This window comes from Chiroxiphia lanceolata, chromosome 2 (genome assembly GCF_009829145.1).
Source record: "Chiroxiphia lanceolata isolate bChiLan1 chromosome 2, bChiLan1.pri, whole genome shotgun sequence".
In the NCBI taxonomy this organism is placed as follows: Eukaryota; Metazoa; Chordata; class Aves; order Passeriformes; family Pipridae; genus Chiroxiphia; species Chiroxiphia lanceolata.
Genome location: NC_045638.1, coordinates 8073983 through 8094691, shown reverse-complemented (window position 1 = coordinate 8094691; position 20709 = coordinate 8073983). Strand labels below are relative to the sequence as shown.

General features: G+C 48.3%; 1 protein-coding gene across 8 annotated transcripts in view; it reads right to left on the bottom strand.

The window, feature by feature from the left end:
• Nucleotides 1-20709, bottom strand: part of BCOR (BCL6 corepressor) — a 59671-nt gene that overhangs the window by 24088 nt on the left and 14874 nt on the right. For 3 of the 8 annotated variants that reach the window (XM_032679803.1, XM_032679806.1, XM_032679805.1), the window contains 7 exons: nt 16148-16277; nt 14525-14603; nt 10826-13648; nt 10069-10122; nt 9433-9616; nt 1188-1469; nt 437-790 (listed from right to left, as the gene is read on the bottom strand). In XM_032679803.1, the coding sequence (XP_032535694.1) occupies nt 437-790; nt 1188-1469; nt 9433-9616; nt 10069-10122; nt 10826-13648; nt 14525-14603; nt 16148-16233 (3862 nt within the window). In that variant the 5' untranslated portion in view covers nt 16234-16277. Of the gene's footprint in view, nt 1-436; nt 791-1187; nt 1470-9432; nt 9617-10068; nt 10123-10825; nt 13649-14524; nt 14604-16147; nt 16278-16937; nt 16995-20709 lie in introns of those variants that run through there. The other 5 variants (XM_032679807.1, XM_032679809.1, XM_032679810.1 and 2 more) reach the window with 5 other exon arrangements.

Below are 20709 nucleotides of genomic sequence, written 5' to 3'. Positions count from 1 at the left end.
CTCACAGCCCCTCAAATCCTATGTATGGTTAAACATCCTTACATGAACCAGCAGCCTGTTTGCTCCCTCCCTCCCTCACCCAGAAGCATGCCTGCATTTTATGTCCCCCCAGCTCTCCTCTAGAAACATAAAGTTCATCTTTGCATCATCTATTAAAGTATTTAAAGCCAAAACACACACACACACACACACACACACACACAAACACATAGTTACACACACAAACACATTTTCTTGTCTGACAAATATCAGCTACAGCGCAATTCTTAAAGAGGAGGTGTCAGTCCTTAAACAAATGGACAGCTACAGAAATATATATATAAAACTTAAAAAGAAAATAAACAAAAAAAGCTCTCAACAATTCCTTAACATCGGTGGCAGCATGCGTCACTGTAAAGGCTAAAGCCGGCTGGTTTCCCTAGTAGTCTCTGCATACCTTGTTCATTGTCACTTGTTTTGAGGGACTCTTCAGACCAACTTCTATTGCTTTTGGCCTCTGACCTTTTCTTGGTGTGCCTTTCTTCTGTGAAGTCTTTGACCTTTGCAGTGGCCTCTGGCTGAACAGCCTCAGCTAAATCTTTCCTGCTTTGCCGGCCCAACTTGCCGGACGGGGATCTCTCTGGTGACACCTGCTGCTCCCATAGTTCCCTAAGATGCTGCAGGTGACGCTGCTTTTTGGGATGGAGCCCTGTTAATTCAATGCACACCTTCAGGTTGGTCACCTCATTACAATTGGGCTCTTCTAAGTGGTTAGAGGAATTGTTTGTCATTTCCCTCTCAGGCCAGTCATCTAATGGAAAAATAACTAAAAATTAATCAAAAAGCCCCCTCAACTTAAAACAAAAGCTACATTTCACTTTCGGGGCATATAGTCTCAGCTTTACCACCACACTATGCATTTTAAAGGTTCGCTCATTAAGGGTTACATGCACTACAGTAACTTGCACTGCTGTGGCTACAGTGTCCAATGACTAGTGCTTTATCCTTATATACCAAGCTTTTTATATATACATATATATATACACATATATATACATACATATATATACATATATATAATTTAAAGTGAAATGACAGTGCTCACATTAGTAACTAGCAAGTTCAAAAATGGAAACACATTAAGCCAAAGGGACATTCCTTTCACAAGACATTCCTTGAAGAGAGACCAAAGCAAAATGCTGTCTTACCTTTGGAGTTCTTCTTCTTTTTTGCTTTTGATATAACTTCATCCTGCTGTTCATCCACAAAGCTTTCATTTTGGCTGCCATCATTTTGCACTCTCTCACCAGAGTGTTTACGTTTCCTGTCCAGACGTGGACATGAATGTTGGCCAATATCTTCTGTTGGCTGGTCTTCTGCTTTTTCATATACAGAATGTCTCTCTAAATAACATTTCTCACTTGAGAGATCTTTTTCCGCTGGAGTTTCAAGAAAATGACTCCGGGTGTTTTCTGTACTAGTAAAGTTACCTAAAAATAAAAAAAAAAAGAAACAAACTCTACAAGACCTAATAAATACAGCACAATTCATTGTGAGAAAGCTTTGCTCTCTTATCTCTTCAGTGTCATCTCCACCATGACTGATGGCTCATGAGACATGCAAATAAACACAAAACTGTACTTTGGAACAAGTCACCTCTGGTCATCCTAAGGTAGCAGTTTTCTCAACAGTTAAGCACAAAACCCTCAAAAGCACACTACTTTGTGTTGTTTTTACATTAATTGAAGAAGCACAATTTTCACCATACTTGCATCCATAGAAACATCACAATATATTTTTTAAAATAAAGAAACATCTTTAGATACTGAAAACACAGATCCTTCTCAGAAAGCATCCTCATCCCCCAAAACCGTGGCAAGTAACAATCCAAGCCCCACTTTGCAACTTTGTTTTCAAAAATATCTTCTGATGATAATCCTTATCTTTTGCTAACTTCTCCCATTGAATTGCAGAGTCTGACTTAAAAGCATTCGTCCCTTCTTCTGGAGGTATAAACTGGATATAGAACACACACACACACAGACACAGTAATACCACTAAGAATAGCTGTGATATTTTGCAAAAAGCGCTACTTGAATCCAAGGTTATAAAAAGGCTTCCTCACCCCAAGTAACCAGCCAGTCACTGTACCTCATATTATCTTTGTCACCTCCTTTTAAAATAGATCTCACTTTTTTCAGGGAATATTTCGAGCAACAGCAAGCGGGTGAGCACTGAAAAGCTTACTAGAAACTAGTCTGACAAATTAGCCACAAAAACACCCATGTTGCCTTGCCTGCCTGAACTTCAGCTTCTCTCCACTATTGTTCACCCAAATTCAGAGACAGCTTAAGCAATTTTAAATGGATGCTTGACTTAAAATTACACTTTATCATCATCTTGAAAAGGTGTTTTTTCTTGGGTTTAACCAAACTAGCTGAGGCATGGTTAGGCAAACATGCAGTACAGACTGCAACACAGATAATCAACTTCCTATTTACAGTTCTCACAAACAAGTTAGTTTTCCCATGCGTTTTAGCCCTCCTCTCCTGGTTGACCAATACTCTTTCTGCATCACTGCTGCTGCTTGGCAAACTATGCTCCATCCTACTCCTCCTCGGTTCACTGTCCCTTTTCCTATTCCCCCTTCTTGCCCTTCCTCCATCTCCCATTTGCCTTCCTGCAAACACATCTGCTGGTTTCCTACCTGGACTCCTGACAGCTCTGTTGTCCTTCCCTCCCCCGATCCTCCCTGACCTTACTCAGTCTCCTTTCCCTCAGCCTGGCCTTCAACTTCTGCTCTTCCCCTTCACCAGGGCAAACACTGCTTCCCTGCAGCCCCACCACAGCAGCATCCAGGCACTGGCAGCCTCTGGATGCAGCCCAACGCTATCCCACCTTATCTTGAGAGCACCCTCCTACAGCTCTGACAACACCTTCTGATTTCGTGACTGTCCTTGAAATACCTGTTGTCAGCAATGGAAGGCTGAGGGGGGAGGGGGAAACAAACTCCTCGGATGAAATTTCTCTTCACTGCAATTTGGAAATGGCTCCAAATAGCACCAAGGGCTCTGGAGAAGTTTGCAAGCACCAGAAGACACCCCACCCTCATTTTTATGCTGCCTGGGAAGTTGCCTGCAGGGCTGCTTATAAGACAACAGAAGATATTGGCCAAGAAAAATCAAAACAGAGGTTGACTTTTTGCAGGCGAGCAGGACGCTCGGGCTGTTCTGCTGTTTGGTGATGCTCCTCTCCAAGAGGCTGCCTGGCCGACACATGCTCCCTTCAAGATTTTAAAACACACTTCGTCACACTTCTTCCAGTCATCAATGCTGACATGTTCCAGAAAACAGGTATCTCAGCTTACTATGACTGTGCCTCTAAAATGCTATGTCCCCCCAAACCAGGATGAATCTGGGAACACCCTATGGTTGCACATCTGGTGTGAAGATGCTACCCCACAGCTTTACCCTATAACCACACCAACAGCACCAGCAGTCCTGTTTCACACAGCATAAAAGAAGCTGGACCAGCCACGTTTTAAGTATCACTTTAGAAATAAATGCTTGTATCAGATTTCATTTTACATTTTTAATGCAATCTGCTATTTTCCTCCTTTCATAAGGAAACATTATACTCCTGTGGTCAGTTTCCCTGAACAGATCAAGTAAGGGCACTCTCAGCCACGCTCCTGCTGTTCAGAGCCTTCTTAACTCCAGCAGTACCAACAGCTACATGCCACGGTTCATGCTGAGTCTCTATGTCAGGATAACTTTCCTGCTCCTAACACTGTCTGGCCTGAGAAAAGGCAGGCACATCCTGACCAATTCCCAGAGAAGCTCTTGCAGGGTCAGAGGAAGTAGCAGGGTGTAGGGAGGGGGGATGATGGTCTTAATCTTTACAGCTTGCAGGAAACAGCAAGCTAATTCCAGCCTGCCACCACCGAACGCGACCTGCTGCAGATTAATTCCTTCTCTATCTGCAAGAGAACTTGGCACAGGGATGCCAGCGCTGCTCGCTCAGACTGTGCTAAAAAAATAAAGAGGAGAGAGACCTCACTATCAGTTTGTCACTGTCAGCGTTTCTCCAGGGCTTCACGTGCTGAGGAGAACAGCACACACCTGCTGAGGTTCATCCAAAAGGCCGCCGCTGCCAGCAGCTCTGTGACACCTTGGCCTCTGCGCCCCGGTCACATCCGAGAGGGACCCCTCAGGGGATCAGAGCTACATCTCCTTGGCTGCCGAGCCAGAAATCCCTCTCAAGGACCGCCTGCGGCACACGCGCCTCTGAAATCCGTCCCGCTAGATGCAGTTAAGACCATTAGAGAAGCGGCATCTCCGCACACTAATCCCGGTTGTGTAATCATCCTGCAGCAACACGGGAGGACACCGGCAGCGCGGCCAGGAAGCCGCGCAGGACGCGTCCTTGCCTCTCTGCTCCGACGCCGATGCTCCCCACCTCTCCCACAGCCAGATTTTCAATGCCAAAGGACAAAGGTCAGCCACTGTTCAGGACACGGCGTAACCCACAGGCTGTCAGGCTCTGCGCAGCCTGCATGGGCACGTCGCGTGCCCAGAGGTCCTTCCCTTTGGCACAGCAGTGACCGCCTCACGGAGCACAGGCTCTATTAATATTTTACCACCAGATTCCACTCTATCCTCAAACTGTTCTGCAAGCAACCCGGATCAGACACGATGTCTCCCCAAATTAAGATATAAATGTCAACAAGAGGCACAGCAACAAAAGCATAACGTGCATGCCCGACAAGGATGAAGAGAATTTACGTGCTTTTGTTCCCACCAACCTCTTCCCGTGCCATGTATCTACAACATCCTTTCCTCCACCCGAGGAAGAAAACAACAACAAAATACTTGGGAGTTTTCGTATCATCATTATTCAAACAGTGATGAGGTAGCCAGAAACACAGGATGAATGCTGAGTTCTCATAGCAACACACCTCTATGAGTAAGGAGATTAAACTCTTAAATTGTGTTCCTTCCTCAAGTCTCCAGCATTTGCCAGTCTCACAACAGCTGTGAGAACTAGCATCAAGAACCCAAACCATTTCTCACCGTCATACCAAACTAGAAACATCTGGTTTCGGCCTGAAGCAGTACCTCCTCAGCACATGGGTTACAATCTAACGAGAAATGGTTACACATACGCACAAACACACCACCCAAAAAAAACTTACTTTCATTTTTCCATCTTCCTGTTGCTGTCAGCTGCTTCAGACCAAGCCCTCCCATGCAATGCAAACAAGGAAACACATCTTAGTATTTAAGCTGCGATTCTTTTGTTCAAATAACATGGCAGCTAAAAACAGCCTTTCCTCTTCCCAGGAGCAACCTCTCATTGCGCTCACTTATGCAAGGCACCCTTTATTCATCCAAGAATGGTAATGACTATCCAAGTGCTAAAACCCAGTATTCAGCACAGACATCACAACCGTAAGAAATTCCCTAAGACATCTTCAGTATTCAATTTTGAGTATCCTGTGGGGCAGAGGGAACCCAGCTGATTTCATTTTTCCCTCCAAGTACCTCTGTTTGGGAGCTTTCAGCATTTGTTTCATTCTGCCCAAGACTACCACACTGCACAAACAAGCAACCACCAGTCTCAATGTACAGACTTTTCTGTTTCTTCTCTTCTTTTTATTGCACTAGGTCCCGTGGCAGGAAGGTAATAACTGACCAGAGCAAAGGACATGTTTACTGTCTCCAGCTTTCATTTGTTCCAGTATACACACAGCTCAGCAAGAGTAAAGCAAAGCAGGGGATTACCATGCAAAGGGACACCAGCACCTCTCCAGCACTGAAGATCAATAGTGTAATGTGCTTTGGCACATCACACCATTTACCTTCACACATAGAAACTGCTTTAACTTCTTCCTCATGACCTCATGCCTTAAGATCAGGCTTCTAACATACTGGGGTAATTTTTTCCCAGCTAAGGCTTAAACAGGCAGTGTCTTCCTCCTAGAAAATTAAATGAACAGGCAAAACCATGCTGCCCAGCCAAGAAATTCATGGCTTGTAGAATTTATTCAATCTTTCACACTCGGGTATGATTTTCAATTCTAGGAGAGCTTTGTTACGAACCAACATGCGATCATCACATGCCCGTATTGATGCGTGTGTCCGTGCCCATAGCTTAAATCACTTGATCTCTGAACAATCCTATGACTCATGACATATGCATCCCATAATTTATCATGTTTGTGCTATGAAAATGCACCAGAGCAGCATTGCCTCAGCAACATTTACAAGTCACCTTGGCAACAAAGCAGCTTCACGGCTGCTCTCAGATGCCCGGTCTCAGATGCCCGGCAAAACCTAAACGAGATGGGAGAGAGCCGAAGCACTTCTACTTTTACTGTTTGGCTTTAATTGCTCATTAATTAGCTAACATGGCTACCTCCCTTACATTGGGCCTTAAAAAAAAAAAAAAAAAAAGCCAAAACAGAAAAAAAACCCCTAAAAAAACCCAAAAGCCCACCACCTCTTTCACCTTTCTCCAGAAGGCATGATGAAGTTTAAGAAGACTCCTAGTACAACAAAGCCATGCACTGCCAAGTCAGAGGAAAAGTTTAAGGCATCGGGTATTGAGCTTTCATTTGCTTCCAAGGAAGTCTGTACATGTGCAGTACAGTTAGGGGAAAAAAAAGTAGTTTCCATCCCATCAGATGCCTCTGTAAGCATCACCTGCCTGTGTTATTTAGCCCTTTGTGGCACTGGTAGATTTAGAGGAGCCAAGGGGCCGAGCAGCTGCCAGGGCCCCGATCGGCTCCAGTGCTCCAAGCCAAGCACGGCTGCGACTGTGCCGAGGCAGCAGCGGGGGAGCCCTGTGAGCTGGCTCCATGCCACAAGCACAGTTTTGGCTGCAGGTTTTTTAATTCCCTGCCGGCATCGGGCAGGTGAAGTGCTGGCACAGTAGGGGTCACACCTAACAGCTCACCAGTTTCACTCCTAAATTCCCTGCTCACACAGGCAAAGGCACAGTGTTTCACTTTAAGATAGAGCCCGACAAACGCTACACAAAACAAGCTGTAACAACTTTTCAAGCAGCAAGATCGTTTGCAGGAGGAGGCAGAAAGGAGAACAGATGAGGCTGCAAACCATCAGCTCGTTCCCCTTCAGGAGCTTTAAAGCCAAAGGCACCAACAGCGTGGTTAGAAATTGAAAGCAAAGAGAAGGCAAGAGGTAAGTAGCCCTGGCTCTTGCTGAGGAAGAGCAGGCAGAACTCATCGCCCCTTCACCAGTTGCTCAGTGAGAGATGCATTAAGACCACTGGTGGCTCAAGCCCCAACGGAGAGCACAAGCCACCACAGCAGAGGCATTCAAGAGGTGTGAAACTCGGCTTCCTGATTTATCAGCTGCTATCCGGAGGGGCAGGAGGTGAACCACCACGATAAAAAAACTTTTACTGAGACCTGAATCTGTACTGCTAAGTATTTGCTGCTGCCCAGGCAGGCATACAGAGAAGGAGCTCCCTCAGCAGAACAGATCTGTGCTTTTAGGAGTTCAGACATTCGGCCAAACTCTGAAATAGCCTGTTAAGTCAGAGCTAATTAACAGAGGAGAGGAATGAACTAACCTAAGACTGAACATACTTTCCCTGCTTCCAACAGTTATTTAACAGTCTCAAACACATTTTAGCCAGCAGATTCAAGTGCCAGAGACCTCAATAAATGAATTTACAGACAAACCATATCATCAGCCTTTTGCAAGGATGGGGGGACGGTGTTTTGGCACACAATGATGCTCTAATACTCTTCCTCTCCACAGCCCCTCACTGACCTCCCCACGTCCCAAGGAGCACATACATGCCCCTGAGCAAGCCTTCCCTCTCTCTGTTAGTCCCCTGCATCCATCCCTCAACCCCTCAGCCCACCATCCCCCTCTTTGCTGAACCCATCCTGCCCTGCAGCCAGAACTAGCCAGCAAGACTGCTGCTGCTGCTGCTCTTCTAGCTTTCCAGCCCACCCGGGGTGGAATTTAACAGAGGACATCACGAGGGCATCCCAAGTCCTCTGAGGGGCAAGGAAGACTGTGGTGAGGGGGGAAGCTAGCGCAGCAGCCTGCCCAGCTCTCAGCTTTAACACAGGGACTACAAATGCAGCTGTGCCTTCCTCTCCAAGGCTCCTTTGGTATAGCTTGGAGAAGGAAAAGGCCACTCAGCTTCTCCAGGGGCTCAGTCTGCCCCTCCCCACTCTGGTACCCTCTCCAGTTCCACAATGAAAACTTTCCCTTGCTATTTTGCCAGGCTGATTTCTGTTGAGGCTGTTATTCCAGAGACAGCAACACCACAGTAACTTGATTTAGGTGAGCAACTGAGCAAGTACGATTGACCAGCATGCTCTCCGCCAAAAGCATTAACCAAAGACCAGAACAATAATTCAAAGTTATTAAATTGCCTGAACAGAATTTTCTACTAGCCCTACTCATGAATCTCCACCTACGGAAGAGCACACTTAACCACTGAGTTACACAGTGCACACACACACGCATGGTGCAGTCTCCAGTGTGTTTCCTCTTGTTTTGAAATGCTTTCAGCACAGATTTTTTTTTTTTGGAGTTGTTCAAAATAAAGTAGCAACAGGAGGAACTGATCCATTCCTTAAATACACAGGTAAAGCAAAAAAAATTGTAGAAACTGATGGAAGCCACGTGGTCACCGAGAGTTCAAACAAAACAGAAGTGATTTTTCCTGCATACAGTAAAAAATCCCCTAATACCATTTATTTATTTATTTATTTATTTGAGTTTATCTTACTTTCAGGATGTTGCATTTTCCATAGTCCTCTGATACCCTTCCGCAGCCTGGAGGGAACTGCCAGCCCCATGGGGAATTTCACAGACTCTGCCTGCCTGCAAGAACCTGTGCCACATGCACCTCCCCAGCCACTGCAGCAAGAAAACACCCAGGCAAACTAGCTTCTCATCATTTGAGGTTGTTACCATCAGCTTTCATGGATAAGCCAGCCTAGCAGATAATGTCCTTTCCCACTCCCCATCACTCTTCTGTCCTCCATCCTTGATTTGCCTGAAAGCTACAGTGTTAGCATCTCCCAGTGTTGCTGCAACTTCAGAAAGTTGAACTCCTTCTTGCCTCCCTCTCTTCCCCCATCTCCTTTCTGTATTTAAAATATAACCTTGGACCTCTGTTTTCACTGGCTGATGTGGTACCACACCAATTAAAGGGAGGATCTCTTTACGGCAGTAACTTAGTCAACTATCTCCTGAAACGCAGGTACAGCGGTAACCAGTAACTTGCAAACCCCAAAACAAAGCACAGAAGGCACCATCTGTGGCAGCTGTGCACCTGCTGAGGCCAAGGCCAGTGACTTTAACCAGCAACACCACGAGAACACACAGATATGCTTGCTTTCCTGCAAGCTGCCACGGCACAGAGACACATACACGCTTCAGAAAGCCATCTAAATTCGCTTACATCTGTCATTGTCATTTTGGTCAGCAATGGCATCTTCCAGAGCGACAGACTTTGGCTTCTTTTCACTGTTTCCTTTCAAGTTTTCCCAGTCTGCCTGGCTGAATCTGCAGACCTCTGAGTCTTTGGTAGCTGTTTGGCCTTCTCTCTCTTTCATCTCCAACTCTGAGAAGCGCATCATTGCACGCTAGAAAGAGAATTGATATGAAAAAAAAAAGTCTTGCAATAAAAACTACTTCATTTACCTTACCTTACATGAAAGCATTTCCAAAGAAAAACTGACTCAAAACCAAAGGTTTCAGATAGATAGCTAAGGGTAGGAGTTTAACACACCTGACTCATAAAACAGTGTTCTAGCATCTTATAAGCAAATAGCCACACAATTCTTTCATATATAAGTATATATATATAAAAGATTATATATAAATGTATATTGTATATAAAACAAAAACATTCCATTTGGAGGTAAAAAGAGACGAAAACAAAAAGAAATAAAATAAAATAAAAAAAACAACAACACAAAACTGTACAATGAATAAGGACGACCATGGCCCACAAACTTCCCTTTGTGTATTTGGAAATGAAATTTAACTCAAAGGTTTATGTAAGAGTCTAGTAATAAAAATTTGAAGAACTGACCTCACAGTAAGCAGCAGGTAGACATAAAATACTGTCCTCTTGTAATCCTTCCATCTATGTAATTAAAATGGGCACTCAATGGATCATTTAGATAATTTCATCCATTTTTATAAGCATAAACCAATTCTTTTCTTAACAATGCAAAACAATTTGGCTTAACTCATCCCTTCATTAAAAGTAAAACACCCTAAGAATATTCCTACACAATATCTGTCTATCATCCCTCAGCATCAACCTCAATACCGCTCCTACTCTTTCCTACGCGTTCGCTTGGCGCAAAAGTTGCCTGAGACCCGCTAATACATGACTGCGACTCCTCTCCATCAAATGGCACATTTGGCATACTAATCACAACTTCTGGGTATGCTTTGCTAGCTGGCACTACAGGCCAGCTGAGAAATTACAGCCATTGCTAGCGCCAAGGTAACATGCATGCCTGTCCGACTCCCCTCGTAACTGCACAAACATTTCATTAACGTGCATTAACATTTTTATCAGATCTCAGTAAAAGCCCTTAAAAGCTTATTAGCCCGTACATACCTAAAAGCCACACGTACTATTCTTTACATCGCCTCGCTCTCATTAACAGATTTACTTTGCTATTTAAAACCGTTTCTGGAGAGTATGCTCCTAACGAAAAAAAACTTTTGTTTTTCTCCCACCTGCATTGCTTCTCTCAATTTTAAAACTCAACTGTGACTCGCAACAGAGAAATAACGACAAAAAGCGCGGCAGTTGTTGGACCACGCGGACTCACCTGCAACGCCCGCTGCTCCCGGCTGAGCTGGCTGGAGTCGGCGTACAGTTCAGTCGTCACGCACTTGAATCGATCACCTACATAACCGGCAGAGTTTGCGATCCTCTTGGCCAACTTAGACGGCTTGGGCTTCAGTATTTTGCCATCGGCAGATTCTGCATCGTCGGCTCCGTCTTTGGTATAGGTCTGGTTGGTGTCGATGCTCGGCGGTGCGGTCCCCATGCAGAATGGCTTCGCGTCCTCCTGCACCTTGCCAAAAGCCAGAGCTGGAGCATCACTCTCGTGAGCGCTTTCCAAGAAAACCGGCGAAGGCTGGACCGCCACTCTCTCTTTAGGCTGGCTCACAGACAAATCTTCTTTCCTTAAGCCGAACACTGATGAACTCTGGGCCTGCTTGAAATTATAGGTTTCATGAAGATCGTTATTTCTTCCAAACTCCTCTCTCATTACAATAAAATCTCTGTGCTGCGGCGCCTGCTCTACCTTGTGCTTTGTGGGGTCATTAGTCTGATTACTGCTTTCCGTGGCAAAGCTGGCTTTCGTTACGTTTGCTTCGCTTTTAGCCTCTTGCTCGTCTCGGAGAAGATCCGGGAAGAGGTGTTTGTCGCTTTTTGCCGAGTTTTTATTATGGCCAGAGCTCTGGTGCAATTTCATGCTCTTGTCACTGGGCATTTCGAAGTGCATCTTCCCGCCACTCTCCAGGAGCTCTGGCAACCGGCCCCGCAGAGACGGGTCCTCATATCGGACCCTCTCGTGAGACCGTGACCTCCTTTCTGGCTTCTCCTCCTTATTGATCTCCAGAGCTGAATGCTGCAGCAGCATGGGGTGCACCATTCCCATTTCCAGTGCATTCTGGTAGGTCATAAACTCCCCCCGCCCTGCTGGCAGGCTGTAGGGGAGGCCAGGTTTGGGAGCAAGGTGGGTGGGGTAGAGGCTGCCGTTGGGTAGCAAGACAGGATGTGGATACACATGTCCTTTCCCATGGAGGGTGAGAGGGCTGATGGCTATCCCTTCCGGCACCGGGTATGGGAGGTAACTCCTGGGGTAGGGCAGAGGTGGAGAGCGAAACGCCTCGTTGGGTGGCAGGAAGATGGGGCTGGAGGCCAGGGCAGTCTCACTCGCCTTGAAGTTGGCTTCCTGGCCACAGGATTTGGCCACCTTATTGCTCTGTTTCGCAGGGGTGGCGACGGGCTGCCCGACATGCTGGATAACCGAGGCGGTGCTCTCCGCAGAGCTCCGGGCCACCTTGGGACAGTCCGCGTTGGCGTTGGGAGCTGGTGATGCTGACGCCGGCCGCCCTCCTGCCGACACCGTCCCCGAAACACTGCCCACAACTGCCTCCGTGCCACCCATCCTGGGGCAGGAGGAGCTCCGTTGCTGTGGGATAACCCATTCCAGTGCCTTGTTTTTCAGTTGGACATTCTTCCCAGCCTCCTCGCTGGGGCTGGGACCAGGAACAATCCAGGAGGATGGTGCCGTGCTGATAATTTCAGGCCTGTAGATGGGGCAGCTGTTCCCAGGAGAAATAGTTTCTTTCTGAATGATGTCACTGCCAGGCAAGTGCGTCCCCCCTCCTGCTCTTCCATGCACCAGCACTGTTGGCATAATTTTCTTACCATGGTCTGACTTGCCAGCAGTTTCTGCATCAACCACTTTCGCCGACAAGTCCAGAGGTTTGTCGGTGACATCTTTAGTTGGGGTCTGCTTTTCCAGGAGTGGGGGAGACCTGCTGTCTTTCCGGTCGTGGCCAGCTTTCCGTGCATGGGGAGCAGATGGTGGGGGTGCCTCACCAGCATCGCTGCCTTTGGGAAGCTTCCCATTGGAGAGGCGAGAGGGTGGAAATTCGCCACCGACGTTCACGTAGGGCTTTGGGAGAGTAACAGCGGAGGAGGGAGAGGTGGTGATCCTGGGGAAGTGTTTGTGGAAATCTGTGTAGGCATCCCCCACCTGGGCGGGCAGAGGGAGGCGGGGGGACGGCCGGGGCGAGTGTGGCAGCAGGAGCGCGGGATCTGCCGGCATGTTGGCAGGGGCCGGCTTGGCAGCGGGGACGCGGGACTGCTTGCTGCTCTGGATGTGGGGGTAGGCGTGCGTGTCGACAGGGGTGCCTGGGCTCACACCCATCTTCCACGACAAGCTCTTATCCGGACAGTGCACCAGAGGTGGGATTGCCGGTGAAGCCGAAGCAGTCGAGAGCCTCATGGGCGACGCCAGTGACGAAGGGATGTGAGGAGCAACGTAGTGGGAGGGAGGCAGGTATAAAAAACGTTCACCATTCGTACATACAGGTGAGTAAGCCAGGTGCTGTGGCAAGCTGTAGGTGGACTGCTGAGGTAGCAATGCCTTGTACATGTTCAACGAATACTTATTTGGTGAGTCAAGGAAAGGGTATATGGCAGGCGTTGCGCCCTCCATATAGGGGTTTACCCAGGGGAGCCTTAGGTAACTAGCACCATTGACACCGAGAGGACTCTGCCTGTCACCCGCAGCTCGGTCCAAACCCAGTGTCTCCCCCGTCGGGACAGAGTTTTTTTGTATTCCAGGTGGCGTTTTGTAAATAGCGCTGAAGCCATTCGGGGCTTTTCCAGAGACAGCTGTGCTTTCTACCGCTTCGGGGGGATTAGACTTAAACTGTATCTCTGGATTTCTTTCAGGAGTAAATCCGAGACCGGCTATCGAACTCGTAGCATCCCGTGATTTTTCCGAGCCAAGTCCACACAAGCTGGAATAGATACTGGGGACTCTGAGTCCTTCTCGCATGAGGCCAGACCTGTCCATACTCAGAGCTGCGAGACTGTCAATGCGATGTGCTGTAGTCGCATCCACCTTTACAGAACAAGAAGTATGTTACTTTCACATCTAACTAACACGACTGCCACTCAAGCTACAGATAGATCAGCATTTCAGAAGATAAACAGTAACAACAGAAACACGGTATTTGTTTTGAAAATGTACAGAGGCTGGTCACACTTGAAAATGGGAGAACAGGAACCTAGGGAGCAATGTCAGCACCAATCTCTCCATATCCAAAATTCAACAGCCAGAAACAAAGGTGTGAAGACCCAAGCAGCCAGAAGTGGTCCAGAGACGATGCTCAGCGGCACCACTTCTGTGTGACAACAGGCTTCTCAGCCCCAGCCCTGCCAGAGCAAGTGCATGTGGGCTGTGGCGTGGACACCAGAAAGAGAAGGATGGAGTGCCTCTCCTCCTCCTCCTCCTCCTCCAGGATCTCTCCCTTCGCCACAGCTCTGCTCCAGGACTCACCACCACATTTCACAGGGTGAGACTTCTGAGGATGCAGCATGAAGAAAGGTCCTCCATGGAATTTCTTTCCCACTTCCTACTCCCCATGTACACTCAAAGAAAGAAAAAACCCACCAACTTTGCTGAAACATTGATGCACTTAATGCTTACATGAACTATTTTTGTTACGTGCCTGTATTCTGCATGACATTATTTCTAAGAGCAAAATTAAGAATCTGACGTCATACAACATATAACACAAAGCCAGCATCAAGAGATTAACGAGATAAACAAACAAAGCCCCAGTTTCACTCATGTCCCCGAGCCTGCTAGAGCTGCAACAGAAACCTGTTTTAATCATTTCTCCAAATGGATCACATAATAATATCCAGGGGCAGGAGTTGGGGTGGTGAGGACAAGCACAGATTCATCTGCAGCATGAAACTTTTAACTTCTTACCACACTGTGATTCAGGTGATTTTCTTCCCTCAACTCCAGTCTGCTTTTCGGTGCATCGCCATCATTAACTGGAATTTTCCTATTAAAAAACAGAAACTTACCATTTGAAAACACTGCACAACTCAGATCAGTACAAGATCATATCACCTCCATATTTTGATCCCCCTCAAGAAGTACCATGAGACAACGTATTTGTCCTCCTCTGTACTCATGCACAGAGACTACTTTGAAAAGCAAGGACCATTTGAAAATAAGCATAAAGGGTTTTGACACCAAGAACACACCAAGCACATCTCAGAGCGGCCTCTTCCAAGGCAAGTGGTTTTTGTCAAGGTCTTCTCTTTTGCCCCTTGCCCTTTTCTTTTTCCAAGGGGAGAATAACCCATTTTAAATATACACTGTTCATGTATCACCCATAAACACTGCTGAGGAAAAAAATTAAAACACACATGCTAATATCATATGAACGTCAGCTCTTCCATGCTAAAGAGGGAGCTGCACATCTGTGCTATACCAGTGTTGCAGCACTGGGGCTTGTTATCACAGAAATCACCAATAAAGAATATACCTTAGCACCAAATTGCAATTCCCAGGGATAAAAATTGCTGACATGCAGCAGAAGGAAAGTTTCAGCATTACCCAAAAGAACTTCTTTCAATCAAAGTGTTTAAAGGTACACCATCACCATAGAGCAGAAATACGATTTTAACGCATTTGTTTTTAAAAAAATTTGCCTTTCCTGCAAATAACATGTAAAATTATTATCCCTCAATAACTGTAAGGAAATTGAGGAGGAAGGGTGAGAAAGCAAAGTGAGACACTTGGCCATTTTCCTTTAGCTCATGTTTGCAAATAGTATTCCCCGCAAAGACCAAAAAGTTTCCCCAGCTTCTTGAAGGCTTTTCACACAACAGTGAGAACAAGGGCTGAGAAGACAGAAAAACACTAAAACCACACAAAATCAACACAGAGAACCACAGGCGTATCTGCAGCTTCTGCTCAGCATCATTCTGCTTTTTAGAAAGCTGGGATTTAAAGGAAAAGGACACCAGCCAGTGACTGTGTCACCCCAAGGAAACTATTAAAGACTGTAATTTTAACCATCAACTGAATTATACTCAAGAGGAAAAAAGGTAGAGGGGAGGAGAAATTCACATGTGGGAGATGGAAAGGCCACTACTAATCCTCTTTCACAGGACAAGCTGTTGGTCCAAAGGCAGGGAATGCAAAAGTCACAGGCATGAGGCAGGAGTTTGAGGCAGGAGCCCCTCTGCCACAAAGAGTCCCCACGAGAACACATGCACTATTTGGTTTAAATCCCTTTCATAAACACAAAATAATAAATTAATTGTAAAAGCACCTTTAAGGGTTGCTTTGGGGAGTAATCCCTTTAAAGGGTGTCCCCACTTCACTGACCCAGGTTGCCTGTTAAATAGTAAATCAGCATCTGCTCTGCTGCTCTCGGGCAGCGTCTTGTTTCTCTCCCCTTGCCCTCCAAGCTGGGCTGATCTCGATGCAAGGTGGCAGCTATCTGCTCCACTACTAGGGAAGCGAGCAAACTCCGAGAACCTCACTCTGCAGAATTACAGTGTGGTTTAACTTGCCAGAAGTTTAAATATTTACCTGTCTTCATTAATTCCACACATGCGGACCCTTTCATTGCTCATCCAACTATGAACGTTGCCATACAGGGGAGTTGCAGAAAGCATGACGTCTTCTTAAAAATCACCGCTTTTCTTCACGGTTTTATATTCTATTAGAAAAAAAAAAAAAAAAAGAAAAGAAAAGAAAAAAAAAGTTGAGCAGATTTGTCTAGGAGGAAGTGCAAACACCACGGCGGAGCAGCCAGCCTCCCTCCGGGTAATTAATAATGAATGCAGGATTGGTGCAGGGAGTGAGCTGCCTCCGTTAACCGCTAAGGGAGATACCCAGCAATAAAGGAGCAAATTGAGGGCATTTATAGGTCAGAGGAGATGGATCTTCTCCCCAGCGCACATCCAGAAAATTAAGAATCATTCCAGGCTATGGACAAATAAAAGTTTCTCTGCAGCCTTTCATTTCCACAAGAAATGACTCAGCTGGTCAAGTACACACCAGCCCCCAAATCCTCATCTTACACAGACTGAACTGAGGAGGGAGACCCCATGGGCCTGGAGGAATATGTGAACTACCCACAGGTGGTCACTAAAGCCCTGTATAAGGAACACACAGGAGCAGGAGAGCATGGCAAGAACAACCACATACCCCGTGTATTCACTATGCTGATCGCTGATAAGGCCTTTACACGAGGACTTAAAACTGAAGAGACATTGCTACAGAAGGGATCTAAATAAAAACCTCCCCTTTAGCATCTGCACATGACTAACTTGGAGAAAGGGGTTAAAAATAGTAAGTGGGTTGGCAAACTCCCCACCCCTTGATTTGATTAAGTGCTGAGCCCTGGTGGCTTCTGCATTGGAGCTGCTGCTGCTGCTGCTGCTGCTGCTGCTGCTGCTGCTGCTGCTGCTGCTGCTGCGAGTGCTTTCAGTAATTCAATGATGCCTGCTCACTCTAGGGAAAGAAATCATTAGCGGGCTCACTGGAGAAGTATTAGCAGTCCAAGAGGATCGGCACCGTGTGCAGCCGGAGAGGCAGGTGAAACGTAACCACATTTTCGCGTCCAGCAGCAGAGAGGGAAAGGCTTTTCCTCCCCTCTACCTTGCCTAATGCCACCTCCGCTCACATTAAATTCTAGTTTGCTGCATGAGCGAAGTGTCAGGACAAGCTGCGTTTTATTAACAGGATTATCGCGGCGCATGATTTATTCCAGTGCAAGATTTTAATTGCTCTTCGGAGGTTGAGTCGTTTCTTTTGACTGAGCTTCAGCCTGCATCCTGCTGCTAAATGCTGGGTTAATAAGTAGGGGGAGCCTTTAATGCACAGGATATCCCTCAGCTCTTCCTCTCTCACAAAAATAGAAGCCTTTAAGCAGGAGGCATGATACTCCTTTTGCACACACACACACAAACCAGTAACGGGTGATTGACCACTGGGAGTTTAATGCTTAACGTCTCCCAAAGCATCCATGCTTCCCCAGCAAACTCATATCCTTTGTCAGACTACAAAATATGCAAATGATCACTTTGGCATTTAATGGGGAAGAAGCCCAGATTGGGCCTTTAACACAATACTTCACACACCTTCAGAGAGGTTTAAGAACTGAAACGGCAGGAAAGCCTTGTTCCCCAACACTTTTTTCTCCCCTCAGAGAGGCCTTTTGTGCAAAACTCCACGTCTGGAACAAATGTATATTAATGAAACGGCATGTTGACCCTCCTCTCTCCACAACGGTTAGCTTTCCCTAATGAAGTCCGCACAAATTGCTGTGAGGAAACAAAAATCCGTGGAGGTTAGATAGCGCACTATCATTCAAAAGGAGCTATTTCACTGGAAAGACGTTTTCTGGACAGATTTACTGGTTTCCAGATGCGCCGCTCGTAATGTTTTCAATAGAGGCAGCAGCAGCATGGAGAGAGTGATTTAGGGTTTTAGGTAAGGTTAGTAGCCACCCCATGTGCTGCCTTATCTGTGAGGGATGGACACCGGGACACCAGCTCGGAGAAGGGCCTCGGTGGCACATGGCCCTGATCCCTGTGCCCGGCCTGGTTTCCTCGGTGGAAGTGTATCATTAAGATAAGGCACAGTGCCTGAATTAGAGCCCATCAATCCCCTGACACGTGCAGATAGTGAAAGGCTGAAGTTGCACAGGGGGCCGAGAGCTTCCCCAGCCACAGCGGGTAATCTGGAGGCTCCATGTCCCACCACCTGAGCAAGGGCAAAGCCCATCAGGTCGCAGGGAGGTGGTGGGTTGCCCTGGGAGCCACTGGGCACGTCAGAGCCTGCACCCTCGACGGCTGCCAGTCCCTTCCCCAAAGCCACCCCTTGTCGCTGCCCGCCCTGGGTGCGCATGTGTGCAGTTATAATCATCACCGCCCTGATGAACTTCTTGTGAACTGTTTAAAAGTGGAGGTCTGCTGAACGAGAAGCGGCGCCACTGCCAGCCATAATTTCATTGTAATAAGCAGCAGGCTCTTAACTCTTCGCACACCCCGACCCTCTCCCCCCTCTTTTTCCCCACAGGCAGCAGCCCGTCGGGGATGCTGGCTCGCACGGGACTTCCGCGGCTCGGCCAAACGCCGGCAGCTCCTCGAGCCCTCCGCGCTGCAGCGACGGCGGCGGGGGCGTGGGGGGCACCGCACCTATTTATACTCAGCTTCCGCGGGGGAGGGCGCAGCCGGTCCCGTTATGCAACCTCGACGGCAGGCTGAGCGCCCCAGTGCACGGAGGAAACCGAGGACACGTCTCTCTTTTCCTCCCTCCCTCCTCCTCGTCCTCGTCCTCCCCGCCCGTCACCCACCGGGCCACCGTCGGCGCGTCTCGGGGCGCCGCAGCCCCCCCGGTTGCCCCCGCCCCGCTGCGCGGCGGGGCGCGGATCGGGGCTCGGCAGCCGGAGCGCGCACGGCATTTCCTCCGGGAGGTGTCTGGCCGATAAAGCCATTTGCGGCTAAATATAGACGGTGATGCACGGAGGAGGGAGGGAGGGAGGCGCGGGGAGGGGGGGAGGGGGGCGGGAGTGAGACGCGCAACGCACACGCGGTTCCGCAGCGATGCCGCCGTGCGAAACCAGTTGTGAAAAGCGCCTGCAAGCACTAACCTGCCTCCCGGCGTGCTGCCGAGCTGAGCGGGGCCCCGGCGTGCCGAGCCGTGCCGTGCCGTGCTGAGCCGAGCCCTGCCGGGAACACCCACCGGCCCGCGCAGCCCGCGCCCCGCCGGCCCCGCGCCGCAGAGGCAGGCACAGACACACACCGCGCTGATTAAAAAGGGAAACGTTTGGGTCTCCCTCGCAACGTCAACAGACTTTTGGCAGCCATTGACGCCAGCAGCAGCAAAGTTTTGTTAACACGCTCCTGGCGTGGAAACGAGAAAAACCCGATGCCCGCGGGGAGGGGGGAGAAGGAGGAGGTGGAAGCCTCCACTTCTCCGCGCCTCCGGGGGAAAGAGGAGGGGATGGCATCACCACTCGGGCCAAAACAGCCTTCTTTTGCCCCCTCCCCTCCCAGCCCCCCCCCCCCCCCCATGACCCCGGGGTGCCCAGTGCCGAGTTTGTGAGGTGAAAGTCTCAGCGGGGAGGGAGGTAGGGGGAGGTGGGGGGTGGGGGGGTTGGAGGAAGCCCGGCGGGGCCGGCGGCTGCAGCGAGCCAGGAAGCGGGGCGGGAGGAGAATTGCAGCGGCGCACGAGTTCCCTTTTGGCGCCTTTACTCTTTTCCACCTCCGAGCTCCGCCTGGCAGCCCGCCAGTTTCCACTGCACAAGCCACGGAGCCGGCAGCAGCAGCGGCAGCGCAGCGGCAGCCGGCGGGGAGGGCTGCGAGGGGTATAAAAAAAGACTTCTGCGAGCGCCGATGGCACCGACGGAGCGGCAGGCAAACAACCCGGCCTTTCGGATATTAAAAACGATGCAATAAATTACGCGGCTCTGATCCCTCCCCCACATCGCCACCGCTGCCCCCCCACTCCGCCCCGCCGCCGCCCGGTTCCAGGCCAGTGAAAGGATCATTTCTAGATTTGTGAAAATCCCTAAGAGAGAAGTGAAAAGCAATCGGGGACTCGTAGCGATCCATTTCGATTAGCCCTCAGCCCCGTTCATCTGGAGCTTGATTTAAAGGGCAGCGCTCGCACGGTATTTATAAGCTTAAATACAGAGTTGATGCTTATGAATGTGTTTAGGTACCTCGTTTATCTTGTAGCTCCGACTTACATATTTACGAGTTACAAAAACAACGACCTGTGCCACTGCTAGAAAGGAGACTTCAGAGACACCGTATTGCTGCACCGTTTACAATGCGCCGTATAAAGCTCTGGAAGCAGCCAGCGATCTAATATTAGACAAGTGTTTAAAGAACAGGCTTGGTTGCGCTTTTTATACATATATATATAAAAAAATAAAAAATACTGTGAGTTATTTTTTGCAACCTCCACACGGCAGTCACCGCTAGTGACACGTTTTGTAAACCAGAGGAGGAAGCTGCAGACTAAGTAGCCGCCGCACGGATCCGCGGATTAGAGAAGAAGTTTGACCTTTACCCGGGACGTGTGGCATTTCATTTAACCATAAAGCTAAGCACAATGCGCCAGCGAGATCGCTAAAC